Consider the following 17,761-nt stretch of genomic DNA (forward strand, 5'->3'; position numbering starts at 1 on the left):
CAGAATCCATTAACAGTCACGCTGACATAAGATGACCATCCTCGGCATTCTTTAGTCCTTTTTTAAATTTCCTAATTAAATGTCTGTGGTGCCTGGACACAGGTTGGGGTGATAACTGTGGGCAGTCACTGCAGATGGCCTCCAGCCTTATGAGGCCAGGCATGCAATCACAAGAGTGGAGCAGGGCTGCCCTCTAGTGGCCAGAGTGGAAAGTTCTACCAATCTCTGTGACTCTTGGACTTTTCTGATAAGAGAGACATGAGATAAGAAGAGTGGTTTCATGTGGGGAGGGACTTAGAGCAGAGCAGGAATGGTCCATTTCTTATATAGCAATACACTATACAACAATGCTTCGTCTTGATTTACATGTCTTCTAAGTAATGACTGCCCAGGCCACCTTACTCAAATATTTTACCATTCTGCACCCCAAGCTCCCGATACTTACGCCCTAGTTTAATTTTAACCCTCACACATCTGTCTGTGAAATATATTGTCTTCTACCTCATGAGCTTTCTTCCTATTTAAGATCCTTTCCCAAATGTGAGCTCCAGGGCAGAGGGTGGGTATCGCTTTCGTCCCTAGCTGAGTCTCTAGTATCGTGAATAGCACATGAGAACCCTCTTCATGGGTATTTCAGTAAGTTGACACGGGAGCTATAATTTGGTAATAATAAGCCCCAGTTAAAAGCAAGGCATTGCGGACCACTGCCAAAAATATGGGAGGGGAGATGTCGCTTTCAGTCTGTGAAGTCATGAAGAGAAAGCAGGGGCTCGGTGTGACCAGGATTTACATTCCCTTCCCATCTCCAACCCTCTCACTACAGGTGTTGTTGACTCTGGATGATGACCTGGATGTGGTCCGCAGAGACCAGATCCCTGTCTTCTGAGCCTGCAGCATCGCAGGAGAAGGCCCGGTCCACCTTGGTGCTGTTTCCTGGAAAATACGGTGACTGCAGCAGGATGTCCACTGCCAGACACTCCGCTCGTCCCAGCGGGAGTCCACGGTGTCTGCATTCACACAGGAAGCTGAGAGCTTGGGGTGAGCTCACCTGGGGAAGAGTGGGTGAAGGGAAGCCCTGCTGTGCACAGAGGCAAAGCCAGGAGGCTCCAGAACCTCTGTCTGCAACTTCCAGCTCAATCTGGATGCAAGCTGCCTCGGGCCTGCTTGCTGCCTCGGCCCCTCCCCTCCTCAATGAGATCGGCAGGAGAAACCAGCTAGTTGTACCTCCCACCTAGAACCTTTGCTGTGGTCACTGCCAACCCTGTAAGATACCTGCTGCTCTAGAAGCCCAAAACACCATCTCACTTCCCCGGGTCCTCAGAGGATGTGATTCCTCAGAATATGGTGCAGAAGTGGGACCGAGTCTCCACCCAATTGAGACAGACATTCTGGTAACTCAAGCTATTCAGGAGGAATACGAAACGGTCTCCCAGGTTCCTGGCGCTACTGGAAATGCTCAGGATGGGACTTTGTCGTGCACGCTTCTGATCGGGTCACCATTGCTGGCCCCAAAGCCTAGGGATCACCTATTTCCTAGCGTCTTCGCGGACCGGCACTCTGAAGCGGCCTTCTCAGAAGGGTCCTCTTTCTCCATAGACTTCTGACAGCTCCAAGATGGATGATGAGAAAGGGAGAAAACTCTACAGCAGAAGAAGTGAGAGAGGTGACAGACAGCGCCAAGCGGCTGAGCATCAGGCAGGCAGCCCTCCTCATCTTAAGGACTCCGGAATCTGGAGCAAATTCAACCAAGCAGCAGTGTTTGGTGGTCCCCGCGCACACACACAGCTCCATCCGTGCGCACACAGCCTTGGCAGGGAAATCAGCGTTCCCAGCGGCATTACCCCCGGGTCCTCCACAGTTGAGCCTCTCACCGGTCACTTACGGAGCTGTAACTCAGGATGGACACGTGTTCCTCCTCAACGTGGGTCAGATGAGCTCATAGTTAATCCAGCCGCCTCGAATTGCATCTCCCTCTTCCTCTCCCCAGTCAGATGTAAAACAGCTCAGCGCTCTAGTTCCTCCTCTCACATCATCTGGCAAACCCCGCGAGAAGCCTCATTTTGACCAGGCTTCCTGGTTGCCTGGAGTACGGTGTCACCGGAAAATAGACGTACAAGTGTGTGTACACATGCCTACTTGCTTGTGAACTTCAAGTGTCTCCTTCCCCGTGCTTTCTTGATCACTTATGAAGGAAACGGACCAGGCATTCCTCTTTTCAAACGTTATTATTCTTTCTCTCAAATATCTGCATACTGTTCGAACATGTGCTTTGGAAGTTTGAACAGCAAGCTTTTCTTGATTTTAAAAAATGCAAAGATAATTTCCACAAATTATTTTGTGCGGTTTTTCTTTCTTTCCTACGTGGTCTCGTGTGTGCAATGGCTTTTCTGTTACTCTTCATTACTTCAAAACTTGTTGGCTTCTGTGGGTCATATGAAAACTATCAATTAGATAGTTGTCCTAGTCAAACATCTTTAAAAAAAAAAAAGATTGCCAATGAGTGAGACATTGTGGCTCATGCCCTTAATCCTTACAAAGGCAGAGGCAGGTGGGTTTATGTGAGTTCAAGGACAACCTGGTCTACAAAGTGAGTTCCAGGCCAGCTAGGGCTGCACAGTGAGACCCTGTCTCAAAACAAAACAAACAAACAAACAAAGCAAGTTCATATCTGATTGCTTATGGCTGATCGCTGATTCCTTCAAAGCAGTCCTTCTAAAGTTGAATCCTAAATGGCCCAATAAGGAAAGTGTGTACAGAAAAGAGCATCCAAACAGTCCTGTGACCTGAGAGAATAAATACAAAGATACACTATCTGTTTTGGAATCTTGTTTGCGGGGCAGAGAGTCAATGAAAACAGGACAATAGAAAGGGCCCTACGGAAGGGAAGGAGAGAGGGTGATTGTGCCACTGTATTCTTATGTTCTGTTGTGTCTTGTTGTACTATACGGTCACATGTCCTGGTCATTTCTGTTCTTTGCAGCAGGACTAAAAAGCCCCAGACCAAACCTGCTTTTAAAAATAGAACTTCCAAGTCACGTGTTGCTAGTTCTTTCTACAGCCTAGATCTTGTGGTTGGAAGTCAGTGTGCTTCACTTGGGATGCCAGTCTGAGTGCTGGGGTAGAGGAAGGCCACTGGAGATGTCAGGAGCCTCTGGCACATCACTGGGGTCTAAAACAACGCCTATGCAAACTCTCTGCCAAGTTCGTGCACTTTGCTCCTTAAAAGCCAAGGCCAGGCTCGCTCTGAGGGCCAAGTGCAGCGGACAGGTAACAGAGAGCGCGAAGGGTGGAGGCTGAAAACACTCAAAAGTAAAGAGAGCTTCTCAGTTGGAGAGGAACGGAGAAGCAACAGCCAGAGAAGGGAGACTGCTCGTAAAATACGAGCTCTTCACACCTCGACAAACGCCCCCGAGGACCCAGCTGCACCTGTTCACGCAGGATGCCTGGGAGATTCGCCTGGTTTTATTTTAGCAGCAAGAGGAGCCAGTGGAAAACTGGAATCTATCTGGGGAAGGGACTTTCCGTGACTACAGGCAACCCCTGAGCCAGCAACTGGGGGCGAAAACAGTTGCAGCTGCTTCCCCGGTAACTCCAGACACCCCGCAGGATGTTCTGTGGGGTTGCAGAATGCATGCGTCAGCGAATCAAATAATACCCGAACCGAATGCTTCTCGTTCTGGGTGCCAGGCGCTCTGTCTTAATCTAGGGAAAGGCAGGAGCTAAAAGATACCTCGTGGAAGCAGCGGTCAAGTGTAAGCGAGATCACAGAGCCGGACCGACTGGCTGCGTGACCTAAGTTTAGCTGCCGAAGCTGTAATTCTCTGCACAGCTCCACAATGTTGCGCAAGGCTGGTGAAAGTGGTAAGCGCCCAGGAATGCCATCCCCACGAGACTGGTCCTCGGGTCCCACCTCCTAACACCCACGGGGATTTGGGACAACAGCATAGCCTTCAGCTGTCCTGGTTCTCGCCTTTCAGATCCTCCATGGCAGCCACCTGCCCTCTTTCCTACCCTCATCTTCAAGTGACCCTAGGGGTGGAAAGCCTTCTGACCTTCAGAGGCAAGACCCAGATTGCCGCTTATCCAATCCCTAGGCTCCTCCTTGCCATCTACCACAGCATTTTTCTCTTAATTCCAACCAGAAATTTTTAATGCCTCTAAAACTGGAGCCTAGTGGAGAGTCTAGCTATAAACAGTATCAGCCTTTATCGATGCCATCTGTGCCCTGGGTCTCAGAGGAAAGAAAGCTTCGATTTGTGTCCTTTGGAGTGGCTGCTACCACGGGAGTCTGGTGAATGTCAGTTGTAGTATTCCCCACACTCCTTACCCATTAGCCAGGGCTCCCACTATCGACCAAGCTGGAGGCTCTGCCTGTGGGGAGGGAGCCTCAACCTCTCAGGTACCTAGGAAGAAGGTCCTAGAAAGAAGGACAAGTGTCAAGTGACCGGCCATGACTCATCTCCTGGAAGGAAGAAAGAACACGGAGTGAAGATGATTTGCTCAGCCTGAAGCTGGCCAAAGCTGGTTCGTGGTGATTCTACATGGCAAGGAAAGCAGACGTTTTTGCTTCGTTTGCTTTCACTGTTTGGAGAAGACAAGATACACACCAGGACTAAGTTTGCATGTCTCCTTGCTATTCAGTCACCACTGTCAACAAGGGTAAGGGCTTATTTGAATCTTGGTCATTAACACATATGAATTCGGGCAAACACAGCAAGCATCCCAGAGCTTACAGAATGCTAGAGTAACCATCTTGGTTCAGATGGGATCATTCTATTAAGAGAGTCCTCCTTGCTGCTCTTCCCAGGGCACCTTCACATACCGTACAGTCTTCCTGACATGAAGTCTTGATGCTCTCACTGGAAGACAAAGAGGACAAGGTGGTTACTGTCTGTGGTGGTTAATGTCGTCAACTTGACAGGCTCCAGAATAACCTGGGAGACAGGCCTCTGGGCACACCTCTACGGGTTTATCTAGATTAGGTTAGACTGTGGGTATGCCTGTAAGGGATTGTCTGGATTGGATTAATGAGGTAGGAAAACCTGCCTTAACAGTGGACAGCACTAAGTCCTGAGCTGGGTACCTGACTGAGTTAAATAAAACAGGAAGTGATCTGAGCACACAACATTGACAGCATTCATTACACTCTGCTTCCCGGCTGCAGATGTGATGTGACCGGCCGCCTCACACTCCCGTGGCTATGACTTCCCCACCAAGATGGATTGCACTCAAACTGTGAGCTAAAAATCAAACCCTCGGGCTTTAGGTCGCTCTCGTCAGATGTTTTGTTACAGAGACAAGAACGGTAATTAAGATTCTTGTTCTTTGGTTCGCCCAACCTGAGAGGATTGGAGCTCTGTCTAGTTTCGAGGATATCATCATTCTCCCTGAAGACTTAAATTTGAAAAAACACAAACAAAAACAAACAGCCCTCAGCACCAGGCTGGACGGGTCGCTCAGCTGTCAAGAGCACCCGGTGCCCTGTGAGAAGACCCAGCACAGTTCCCAGCCGTGTTGAAGGTATTGACGAAAGCACAGGAAGACCCGAAATGTGTCAGAGCTGCATAGAGGGAAATAAATTCAAAAGCCTTTCCCGCTGGGCTGGAGAAATGGCTCAGCAGCTAAGGGCACTGGCTGCTCTTGCAGAGGACCCGGGTTCAATTCCCAGCACCCACACGGCAGCTCACAACTGTCTGTAACTCCAGTTCCAGGGGATCTGACACCCTCACACAGACAAAGGTGCACATAAAATAAATAAAATTTAACTAAGAGTAGGGCCGTATTTGAATTCTCTGCCTCTCTCCCTGTGTCTCAATTGTATATATGAGTTGGAATCTGTGCCTGCCTGGAGGCTGTCTGTGATTCTGTCTTTGTGTCTGTGTGTCCTTACCAAAGGGCTTTTGCCCTCTGTTTACTGGACAGCATAGAAAGCTTCACAATGGGGGATACTTTACAGAACTCTTTAACAGGGTTTTAAAAGGGATTAAGTCACTCACCCCCAAATGACCCAGATAACTAACAAATGCTATCAAGCAATATCTGAATGTTGTCTTCAACATGTACTGTGGATATTCGTTTTAAAAGTTTGCTTTCAACCTATTTGCTGTTTCCAACATTTATTACTGTAATATACACATACACATGTGTTACTCTGGATCAGGGGCATGGAAGAGAACATCAGTTAAGGTTATACCTATGTATTCGCCTACGTTGTAAAAGCCGATTACATGGGAAATTCCAGGAAGTGAGGTTGTTACATTGTTCTCATAAAGGCAGTCTGAGCACACAGTAGGATAGCAGTCTTAAGTTTTAAGTGACCCACAAGGTGTATTAGTGACTCTGAGATCCAGAAGAAGTTCCAGTCTTTTAGAATGTAGGAGATGCTTTTATAATAATGTCTCACCACACCCAGCACCCATGGTGGGCAGCTTATATCCCTCTGTAATTCCAGATCAGGGAGAACCAACACCCTCTTCATCCCTCTGTGGATGGCTGTCTCACACACACACACACACACACACACACACACACACACACACACACACACTCAAAATAGAAATTTCTCAGCTCTCCTATATCCTTTGGCTTCTGTGAAGTCCCTGTGACCCAAGGCTCATCCATTTCCCTGGATGTGATTGATGGCTAACCACACTGGCCTTGAAGTAACATTACACTTTAGTCAAGAGCTAAAGAAAATGTCCACCACCCATTTCTTAGTATATCACAAAAGGGAAGAAGAGAAATCTGGTATTCAGTTCCCCATATCTCACTCTGGGCCACTTTAAGCTAAATCTTGACATTCCTTGGGAATAACATTCTCTGTCGTTTAAATAAAAGGTTTTCTAAAATGATTCAAAGTATCTTATTTTAGGATAATGAAATGTTGCCATCAAAGCAAGATTCCGATTTGCATTTTGTGGTTTTTATTATATTGCTTATGCAAACTTCCACAGGGCATCTGGTGCCAGGCAGGCCTCTTCCATGAAGCGGGTGGCTTTAAGCCTGTTTCCTCTGCTTCTAAAACATGGGACAATTTGTGGCATGATCTACTTTTTAGGGGGTGCACTGCCCTTTATTTTCTTCCTACTACTCCTCTGTTCACTTTACCCAATAGTTGGGAAATATTTGGACTGGGCAGTGGGAGGAGTCAGGGCATAGCAAGGGGCAAAAAGCATACAAACTCTTCTATCCTGTGCTCTATAATCCAAAAGAGATGATGAATTGGAAACAAATTATTATAATGTGTTCGTTATAAGCAAGCAAAGAGGGAAAGAATAGAGTGGCTTAGCATGTCTTGGTCACTGTTCTATTGCTGTGAAGAGACACCATAACCAAGGCAATTTTTAGAAGAGAAAACATTTAGTTGGGGCTCACTTACAGTTGCAGAGGTTTAGTCCATTATCATCACGGCAGGGAGCATGGCAGCATGCAGGCAAGTGCTGGAGCAGTAGCTGAGAGCTACATCCTGATCTGCAGAGAGAGACAGAGAGACAGAGACAGGAGCACCCTGAACCTGGCATGGGCTTTTGAAACCTCAAAGTCCACCTAGTGGCACAGTTCCTCCAATAAGAACATACCTCCTAATCCTTTTGTTTTTGTTTTGTTTTGTTTTTCGAGACAGGGTTTCTCTGTGTAGCTTTGCACCTTTCCTGGAACTCGCTTTGTAGACCAGGCTGGCCTTGAACTCACAGAGATTCGCCTGGCTCTGCCTCCCGAGTGCTGGGATTAAAGGCGTGTGCCACCACCACCCAGCTAATCCTTCTAATCCTTTCAAATAGTGTCACTCTCTGATGACCAAGCATTCAGATCTCTGAGCTTAAGTGGACGGTTCTTACTCAAACCACTATGGCATTCACACAGAAGAGAAAATAAACTCAAATACTTCTCAACAATTGTCAATCTGGAATGTAAAGCCCTTATTGCTGTCACAACTTAGCATCTCTCTACAACTACATTCCGAGAAGGACTGTTTGGTCCACTAGATCTCCATCAAGGGCCTCTCTAGGGGGGTGCGTGCTTTCTCCTCCTCGTCTACTTCTATCTCATATAATGAAAACCATGCCTTGTATTCAGCCTCAAAGAGAAGAGAGTGTGTCAGGCTTGGTGGTGTACACCTTTAATTCTAGCACTCAGCAGCCAGAGGCACACAGATTTCTATGATTCTGAGGCTTGACTAGTCTACATAGCAAGTTCAAGTTCCAGGCCAGCCCAGGGCTATATGCTGAGACCTTACGGTGGAGAGACAGACAGACAGACAGAGAGAGAGAGAGAGAGAGAGAGAGAGAGAGAGAGAGAGAGATTAAAGAATGGGAACTTTGAAAACATAAGCTTCACACTAAAATGTGTCCAAATATGCCTGAGAATTTCCAGTTGAGTTTTGGGTGTTAGACTAACGTAAAAAGAGTGTGAATGGGATGCTACGGAGAAGGAAAATAACACACACCACACTGGAAGACGAACGGAAACCCAGCTGTAGGACTGTTTTTCTGACGGCCTAAAGGGGAGGAACACAGGTAAGATTTCAGCCTAAGATACTCCTTAAAGTTTTAAATGTGAAAGTGACTTTAAACAAGAAGGTAAGTGTATTAGTCAGGATTCTCTAAAGGAACAGAATGGGTAGAACACACACACACACACACACACACACACACACACACACACTCACACACTCAAGACAGAATCTGGTAGTTAGTTGTTCAATCCACGAGACTGGATGTCTCTGCAGTCCAAACCTGGTGCTGGAGTCCTGGAATGTCCCTAGAGAGCTGCTGGTCTTCAATCTACATTGGAATCCCAAGGAGGTAGGCTCTGACACCAGGGAAGGAATGCCTCAGGAACAGGGTAGATGAACTTGCCAGTGAGAGCGAAGACAAGCACGCAAAAGCCAAGTCTTCCTTCTTCCATGTCCTTTTATGTGGGCTGCCACCAGAAGGTGTGGCCCAGAGTTAGGGCGGGTCTTCTGACATCACCGGCATCGCCAGCTGCTTGGGTTGATAGCTCTTTCCAGATGTGGTCAAGTCGACAACCAAGATTAGCCATCACAGTAAGCCAGCAGAGACTGGACATGGAGAGAAACTCGGTTGCTTTCAGGGTGACAAAAGCAAAGAGGTAACACACAAGGGAAGAAAAGTGTGTAACTTCCCAGACAGCAGTGCACAGGAGTGGTAGTGACCCGCAATGGATAGAGCCTGCAGAATGTCATTTAGTGAGAACACTGTATAAATCTTAGGGAAGAGTGGCCGGATCAAAGGAGAAAGAGCAAACCATTGACGCAAGGGTTTAACCTGTTTGCTAGATTTTTTAAAATTAATTAATGTGCATTGGTGTTTTGCCTGCATGTATGCCTGTGTGAGGGTGCTGGATCCCCTGAAACTGGAATTACAGACAGTTGCGAGCTGCCATGCGGGTGCTGGGAATTGAACCTGGGTCCTTTAGAAGAGCAGCCAGTGCTCTTAACCGCTGAATCATTTCTCCAGCCTTGGTTTGTTAGGAAGATTAAAGTGGCGGGGTGGGAAGGCAGTCCCTTGGGTTCCTTTGAGCTGAGGGTGCAGAGATCTGCAGCTACTCCAGGGGGTATTTTAAAATACCACACACGGGGCTAGCAATGTAGCTCAGCTGTTGCAGTGCTTGCCCAGCACGCACGGAGCCCAGCACTTCACAGACTGGGTAGGGTGGTGTACACTATGATCGCAGCATTTGAGAGATTGAAGGCAGGAGGATCAGATGTTCAAAACTGAGGTGTTATAGACTTAGCTCAGTGGCAGAGCACCTGCATAACAACCACTAGACTTGAGGTTCAGTCCTCAGCACCAGAAGAAACAAGTTCAAGTTTGCACAGCAAGTCCTAGGCCACCCCAGGCTACAGAAGAACCTCTCTCAAAAGAATGAAAAATGAAACACCATATGCAGACCAACGGCTCAGCTGACAGCCAGTGGGTTCTCCCAGCCTGGAATGTCATGCCCAGAAGAAAACATCTGTCTTTTCAGATAAACGGGGAGATAGATGTCAACCAATAAGGATGCTTCGAACCAACATCAAGTATTTCACAAGAAAAATGAAAAAAAAAATGGCCATGTCCAGTGCCAGCAGGGAGCAGAGATTTACAGAGAGGGACATTGGGGTGGAGATCCTTTAAATTCATCATCAAATAAACAAAAGCAGTGCCTTCTAGCCTTGGACATTGCCAGGGCCTCTCCTGCCACAGAACAAACATGAGCTGGAGTCACTCGGGCTGTGCAGAATCTAACCACTGGCAACTGGTGCCTCAGCTCCTGACTCTGCCCCAGAACCTGAATGGCAGAACATATGATTCAAAGAGCACCCACTCACCAGGCCTCCTACCAGTACTGCACATGTGTCTGGATCCAATCCTGAAACCCTCCCCATGCCCCACATGGAGAAGCCGATGCTAAGAGAAATCACTAGGTGAAGGACCACCACTGCAGAAACCTGAATTTCAGTCAGGAAAGTGTAATTCGGAGTAGCTGAGCTTATGAACAGAAAGCAACAGCTATTCGGAAAGCCCAGAAGACATGTGGCTGTTACAGAAACTTCAGTTATAACGAACCTGCAAGGCCACTGGAGAGCCAGGCAACGAAACTAAAGTTTTGGAACTTTCCGGCTCTCTAAATTGGAAACGCAGGACTCACGTGAGGATGGCTCCATCCATTTCAAAGCCTGTGAGTTCAGAATTAAAGTCTTTTTTCTTTTTCTTTTTATATAAATTCAGTGATTACAGTGGCAAAGAGCTCCAGACCCAAATACTCTCATTTTAAATTAAAATCACGTGCTGTAAAGTTTCAGGTTACCACTGGGAGCCTGCTGATTCAAAACTAAAGTTGAAAATGGAGAGAAAGCAAAGGAATGTAGTGGCCTTTCTAACTTAAAAAAAAAAAAAAAGACTGGGTGGTGGTGACACATGCCTTTAATCCTAGCACTTGGGAGGCAGAGGCAGATGGATCTCTGTGAGTTAGAGGCCAGCCTGGGCTACAGAGTGAGTTCCAGGGCAACACAGAGAACCGTGCTTCAACCCCTCCAACAAACGAACAAAAAAAGATCAGAGACTCAAACAGCTGTCTAGGGTCAAAGGTCATCCAGCAGGACCTCTGAGACAACTGTGTCAGCCCAATGGACAAGACAGAGTCTCTAAGTCTAGTCAGTGATGGAACCATCTTTGCCGTTGGTGTCTGGGTCCTGCCCTCACCTCCAATAAGGCTGGGGATTCTTCTCAGCGAAACTTAGGCAGAGGAAATAGTTGCATTGGAAAAATCATATTTCTTCTTCTTCTTCTTCTTCTTCTTCTTCTTCTTCTTCTTCTTCTTCTTCTTCTTCTTCTTCTGCTTCTTCTTCTGCTTCTTCTCCTCCTCCTCCTCCTCCTCCTCCTCCTCCTCCTCCTCCTCCTCCTCCTCCTCCTTCTTCTTCTTCTTTTGAGACAAGGTTTCTCTGTGTAGTCCTGGCTGTCCTGGAACTTAGTCTGTAGACTAAGTGCTGGGATTAAAAGTATGTGCCACCACTGCCTGGCCATATTTCTTCATTTGTAGTAAGATGACAAAGTATTTCTAAGTTTGTCCAGAAACGATGCAAAAAAAAAAAAAATCAACACAATTTGGTTTTTTGGAACAGGGACATACTATCCAACTTTCTTGTACTAAGATGTCTGCTAGACTTAAACACACACACACACACACACACACACACACACACACACACACAGAGTGTAGTGTGTATACAATGTGAATCTGCATGGTCACTCCATAACATCAACCAAAACACCAGGATCTAGCCTAATTGAAGCACGGACTTCCAGAAAAGTCCTTGAAGCAGGAAGTTCCCCGCATCAGCCTGGATGCGGGCTCTTTGCGGACCCACAGATCTGCAGCTAACGGAGGGAAGGAAACATCACTGATAACCGCGGTGCAGAGAACAAACTTATCTCAAAACTGGATTTCCATCTTCCAAACCATGACAGCATGAAAAAGTGGTCCCGAGATACTATTCAACCAAACTACCTGACTGCCGAACTTACCCAGGAAGCAGAGTAGCCAAGGTAGAAGTTGGTGTTGCTCAGCTAAAGAGATTGCCGTGAAGGTCTGAGGTTCAGTCGCAAGTGTAGGGAGATGGAAACAAAGCAAGATTTTTGTTGTTTTGCAGCCGTGTGTGTGTGTGGGGTGAAACCCTTTCAGTTGTATATATATATATTTTTTTTTGGTCTTTTCTAACACCTGTGAGGTAGGTAGGGCAGGCAGGTAATGGTAGCAACAAACACATAAACATAAACGATGACACAGAGAGGTTATGGAGCTTTGCCAGACACAAAACAGTAGCACAGATGTCTCAGAAACAGGGGCTGCGGGCATAGCTTAGTCCATCACGTGGGATAATGGGGAGGGGCAGAGAAACTTGACGACGCTGCTGGACTAGGTCAAGAGAAACCAACACCAGCTTGCACTTCCGTCACAAGTGTTCCTCTTTTTTACCTTTATTATTTTATGTGTGTAAGTGTTTTGTCTGCACGTATGTCTGGGCACCACTTTGGTCCTGGTGCCTGTAGAAACCAGAAGAGGGCATCAGATCCCCCTGGGACTGGAGTTACAGATGGTTGGGAACCACCATACAGATGCTGGGAATTGAACCCAGGTTCTCTGGAAGAGCAGCAAATGCTCTTAACCACTGAGCCATCTCTCCAGCCCCAGCATATCATGTCTTAATCTCAAATCTCAGGAAGCTAGGAGAAGGAAAATATTGTGGGCTTTGAAGTCCTGTGCACTCCTTTCCTGGGGGTACTTTCGTGACCTTTGTGGCTCTCGTTTTCTATTTATATATTAGATTATGCTATGATATAAACATGAAGTGTACCCAGTTGCTCATGTATTGTAGGCTTGGTATTGAGCTGACAGATCCAGTCATTGAGAGGGCCCTGGAACATGAGGACCCTGACCTGATCAACAAGTAGTTTTCTAGTTGATACAATCACGATTGATGGCATTACTTAGAGGTAATGGAAAATCTCAGAGGCTAGATTTTAGTTGGAGAAAGTAGGTTATGTCTTTGGAGGGATTTTCTTATCTTTATTTTTAAAGGTATTTTATTATTTTATTCTTAATTATACCTGTATATGCATATGAGTGTAGGTGCCCAGAGACCAGAGAGCTTGTGAGATCCCATACTAGCTACTTTTCTGTTGCTGTGATAAAACACCATGACCAAAGCTACTTACAGAGTGTTTAATTGGATTTATGGTTCTAGAGGGACGAGTCCATCACGGCTGGGAAGCATGCCAGCAAGTAGCAGAAACAGGAAGCTAATAGCTCTCTTCCTTTACCTCAAGCATGACTCGAAGAGAACAAATTGGAAGTAGGCCAGACTTTTTACTCTCAAAGCCCTCCCCCAGTGACACATTTCCTCCAGCAAGACCACACCACCCAAACCTCCCAAATAGCACCACCAACCAGGGACCAACCATCTAAATGCCAAAGACCATGAGGGACATCTCATTCAAAACACCAAAGAGCCTCTGGAGCTGGAGTTACAGACAGTTGTGAGCTGTTCAACATGACTGCTGGGAACCATACTGGGGTCCTCTGTGAGAGCATTACATGCTTCTAATTGCTGGGCCATCTTTCCAGCCACGCCCCCCACGAGGGCTTTTCTTACCCTGACCCCCTTGTATCTTGGCCACCATGGAGTGGGCAGTTTTGCTGTTCCACACTGCTCTGCCATACCACAGACCCAGAAACAAAGGATCCAGCTGACCAGAGAGTGGAACCTGGAAATCACAGTCCAAAGTAAACCCTTTCTCCTTTCAAAATGTTTTCTCAGGAACTTGTCATGGTGACAAACAGTTAACGTAGGACAAGATAAAGACGAGGCGTGATGGCTGATCTTGTCAACTTGATGAGATCTGAAATCAGTTAAGAGATACTCCTTTGGCCAGGTCTACTAGAGTATTTCTTAAAATGATTAACCGAGGAAGCCCCTCCCCCAGAATGGAAGGCACTTCCTGGCGGGGGATCGGCTACCAGGAGGTTCTAGTGAAAAGCTGTGGCCTTTCACCTGCCCACCTTCGCCCTTGCTGGTGAGTGAATCCACACCATCCCCGCCACTGTTCCTGCCAGCCTCTGCTGCCCCTGGAACCCAGCCCCATCTGCTTTCCCACATGCACTGCAGACCAGTGGCTCTCTAGGAATATTCCAGTCCTTCCAGCACCACACTGGGACTGCTGAGGTAGCCAGCCACTCGGCCTGAGCAGCTTTTCAACAGCCCGCCCATTGTGCAAGAGCCCAACATGACCCATGTAAGCCAACCGAATAAATTCCCCCTTTAATATATATTATATCCATTCAATTAATTCTGCTCCCCAGAGAATCCTAACACTCAAGGCATAAATGAGACCAACCCCTGAGTATCTGCTGCCCGAATGCAAGTGACCACATTACTGTTGAAGTACTTGATGCCAAGCTGCTCTTTTCTAAGTATTATTTATTCTGAATTTGGGGGGTTGATCATTTCTGTGTCGTTTTTACCCCATCTGAAAACAATACATTGATTGGAAGGATCTATAGATTATCAAACCCAGGGCCCTGTGCTTCACACGTAATCCCTTACCACTGAGCTACACCTCAGCCTCAAACTCCATATAATTTTAGCCAGATGTGATACTTGTGATAGCAGTACCTTGGACAATAAGTAGGAGGCTAGTTGATTCCAGGTCCGCAAAGGCTACATAGTGTGAGACCCTGTCTATAAAACAAAAGCAAAACAATATAAAGCTTATGCAAGGTTTATACAAAATAACAAGTTTATATAGTTTTGTATAAACTTTTAAACTCTACAATTCGGTTTTCCCCTCATAAATTGTGCTTGTTAAGTTTTTAACTCAGTTGCTACAGTTATAGTAAAATATCCAACTCTTAGTTATGTTTTTAAGGCAGAGCTCACTGTGTAGCTCTGGCTGCTTCTGCCTCATTGTCCCCCCAACTTTCCTTAAAAGATTTAATTTTTAATTACGTGTGTCTAAGTGGGTATGAGCCTAGGTGCAGATGCTTGAAGAGGGCAGAAGAGGGTGTCAGACCCCCTGGAGCAGGAGTTACAGGTGGAGCGAGCCACCTGACATGGGACCCTCTGCAAGAACAGTATGTGCTCTTCACAGCTAAGCCATCTCTCCAGCCCAATACCAACTTTACCTCAAACTTCTATGCTTTAGTTTCTCCCACTACTCAGCTGAGAATTCAGACTGAATCATCACTGAACATATGAACACTCTCCCATATGTGAGATTCTAATTTTACTTTTTATGATGAATGGACAGGTGTGCAGCTTGCTCTAATAGTTTAGCCCTGATCATAACTGAGTTACTTGAGGTGTGACACACCCACTGAAATGTGTCATGGGTTCTTTTCAGATAGATGGCAAAACTTAAATACACTACTTCCGATGTAAGACGAAGATCTGAAGTGAAATGGGGAATGATCAGAAAAATAAAACATGAGAATTCACAATGCAAAAACTGCAAAGTTTATTTTCTTAAATAAAATACTATATCCATATCCATACAAATAATTATTACAACCATTAAAATGTTACATTTAACAATAAAAATTTCAAAACTTTAAACAAGAGCATGTTTTGGAATATTCACATCCTAATACAACGCATTTGTAAAAAGATGCCAAAATAAACAGGCCTATTCTTATTTACAACCGTAGGGCAATCTTGAGCATACTATACACATCTGCTCTGTATTCCAAACAAACAAAGTAGTTTCCATTAGAATTACAAAGCGAGTGGTTACAGTTACAGGACACAGTGCACAGAAGACTGCTGGCTGGGTCGTAGGTACAGACCACACGACTGAAGGGCTGAAACTCGTTCTCCTGGTGCTTGTCTGCGGCCAGCATCACAACCAGTGTACCCTAAATAATCCGGGAAAGGAATCATGTTCTCAATTTTCGACCTTTTTAAAAAACCAAAGTGAACACACACACACACACACACACACACACACACACACACACACACACGCACGCACTCACACAACCTGCTGAAAGTGGAAGAATTTTCCTTCACAGTAACACAACTGTGGTATTTTAAGCAACACCGTCTAGTCCCTTCTTGGAAGTTAACAGTTCCAGAGCCTGAACATTTATCACTATCGTCAAGTCCTGTGCCCAGTGACCTTACAGATGAAAAGGACTTGAAGACTTCAGGAGCAAGAGGGCGGAGAGATCTCAGAAAGAGTGAAGACAAAATTAAACAGGTCAAACTACAGTTTCCTATTACATACTGTGTGTACACCTGTACACACAATTGGGCCAAAAAAAAGTTAAAGATCACCTTTTTTTGTGTGAAAATGTGCTACAAGAGAGGTTTTGTCTATGTCTCATGAAATTTAATGACAGATCGTGTATTCCTCCAAAACAACTTACAGATTATGCGCAACATATCAACCTAAGTTGAAACACCTGACAACATACATATGCCCCCTCCCCAAAAAAAAAAAAAACCATAACAACAACAACAACAACAAAAACACCACCAGGTAGAGTTTATGCAAACGTGGACATGAGATGGGGAAGGACTATCTGCCACACAAGCTCTGCGTTTACAGGCTCAGCTACACAACTCGCTAGTGACTTTGTCAACGATGGCTCAGAGGTGGTAAGGCAAGAGTGAGAAGCATCAGCTGTACTTGGTGTGTAGGAGGTGTTTGCTTACGCAGCACGTGCCCTCCCTGGAGCTCCTACGCTGCAACACAGGGCTGGCTGGGTGATATGTTCTGGGACCTGGTCTCAGGATCAGAGGCACAGTTTCAGGTAGAGTGCAGTGCCAGGGTAGAGGCATGGGGTTAGAACCAGAAACTCTGAGCCCAAGGTCCTCAGTGTGTTCTCCCAGCCCGCACGGACTGCCTCCATCTGAGGCTACTAAGAATAGTTTAGATTGTGCTATAGTAGAATTCAGCACAGCACGGGCAAGATGCAGAGTAGAGTTAAGCAAAAAGCAAGCAAACAAACAAAACAGACAAACAAACAAAATCCTTGTTTTTTTGGTAGAACTTTGGGGAAGGAAAACAAAATGCTAACATTTGGCCTGAAAGGCATCTCTAGAATAAATTAATTTGCATATACACATTACAAAACAACCACTCAGAGATTAAGTCCACGATCGTTTCTCTGGTCATTGGCTAATGGTTGCCCTCCAGCTGGAACAGCCAAAGGCACACTTCTTCCAGTCAGTCAGCACCTAGATGATAGACTTGCAGTGACTTTCAGGCATCTGAGGATAGGAACTCAAGGCTATTCTATTTTGGTACCACCTTTAACCTTTCCTTCCACCACAGGGGAGAAGTTCACCCGTCCAAGGAATGCAGTTATTCTCACGTACTAAAATCTCTTAAACCAACTTGAAAATACTGGCATTTGGAGGAATGATTGCCCTTTAAGGAGGAGGCATAGAGGTTGCCAATAGGTAAAACCTGGGACTCACTACTACACGCTGATCTAATAGAGAGGGTAGACCCAATCACATCCCAACACAGGCATAACTATCCCAGGGACATGGCCAGGCTGGCTGCCATGTTTGATGTGGTACAGCTGAGAGACAGCAAGAGCCTATACACTGCATGAAGGAAAGACAAAACCAAGAAGAAGCACTTCCCTAACATTTTCAATGTTTCCATGAAAACGTATTTCTACAGTTTCTTTGATTTAATTTTTGGAGTATAAGTTTTAGCCTCTCCACGAGAATGGCTAACGTCAGAAAAGC

The 17,761-nt window shown here is 45.9% G+C and overlaps 1 protein-coding gene across 1 annotated transcript in view; it reads left to right on the plus strand.

Moving 5' to 3' along the window:
* Sidt1 (SID1 transmembrane family member 1) overlaps positions 1 to 2,456 on the plus strand; it is a 92,924-nt gene extending 90,468 nt beyond the window's left edge. Inside the window, exon 25 of the mRNA XM_059277420.1 lies at positions 824 to 2,456. Within this exon, the coding sequence (XP_059133403.1) occupies positions 824 to 886 (63 nt within the window). The 3' untranslated portion in view covers positions 887 to 2,456. The remainder of the gene's footprint in view (positions 1 to 823) is intronic.
* The last annotated feature ends 15,305 nt before the right edge of the window (positions 2,457 to 17,761 follow it).

This window comes from Peromyscus eremicus, chromosome 12, assembly GCF_949786415.1.
Source record: "Peromyscus eremicus chromosome 12, PerEre_H2_v1, whole genome shotgun sequence".
Taxonomy (NCBI): Eukaryota; Metazoa; Chordata; class Mammalia; order Rodentia; family Cricetidae; genus Peromyscus; species Peromyscus eremicus.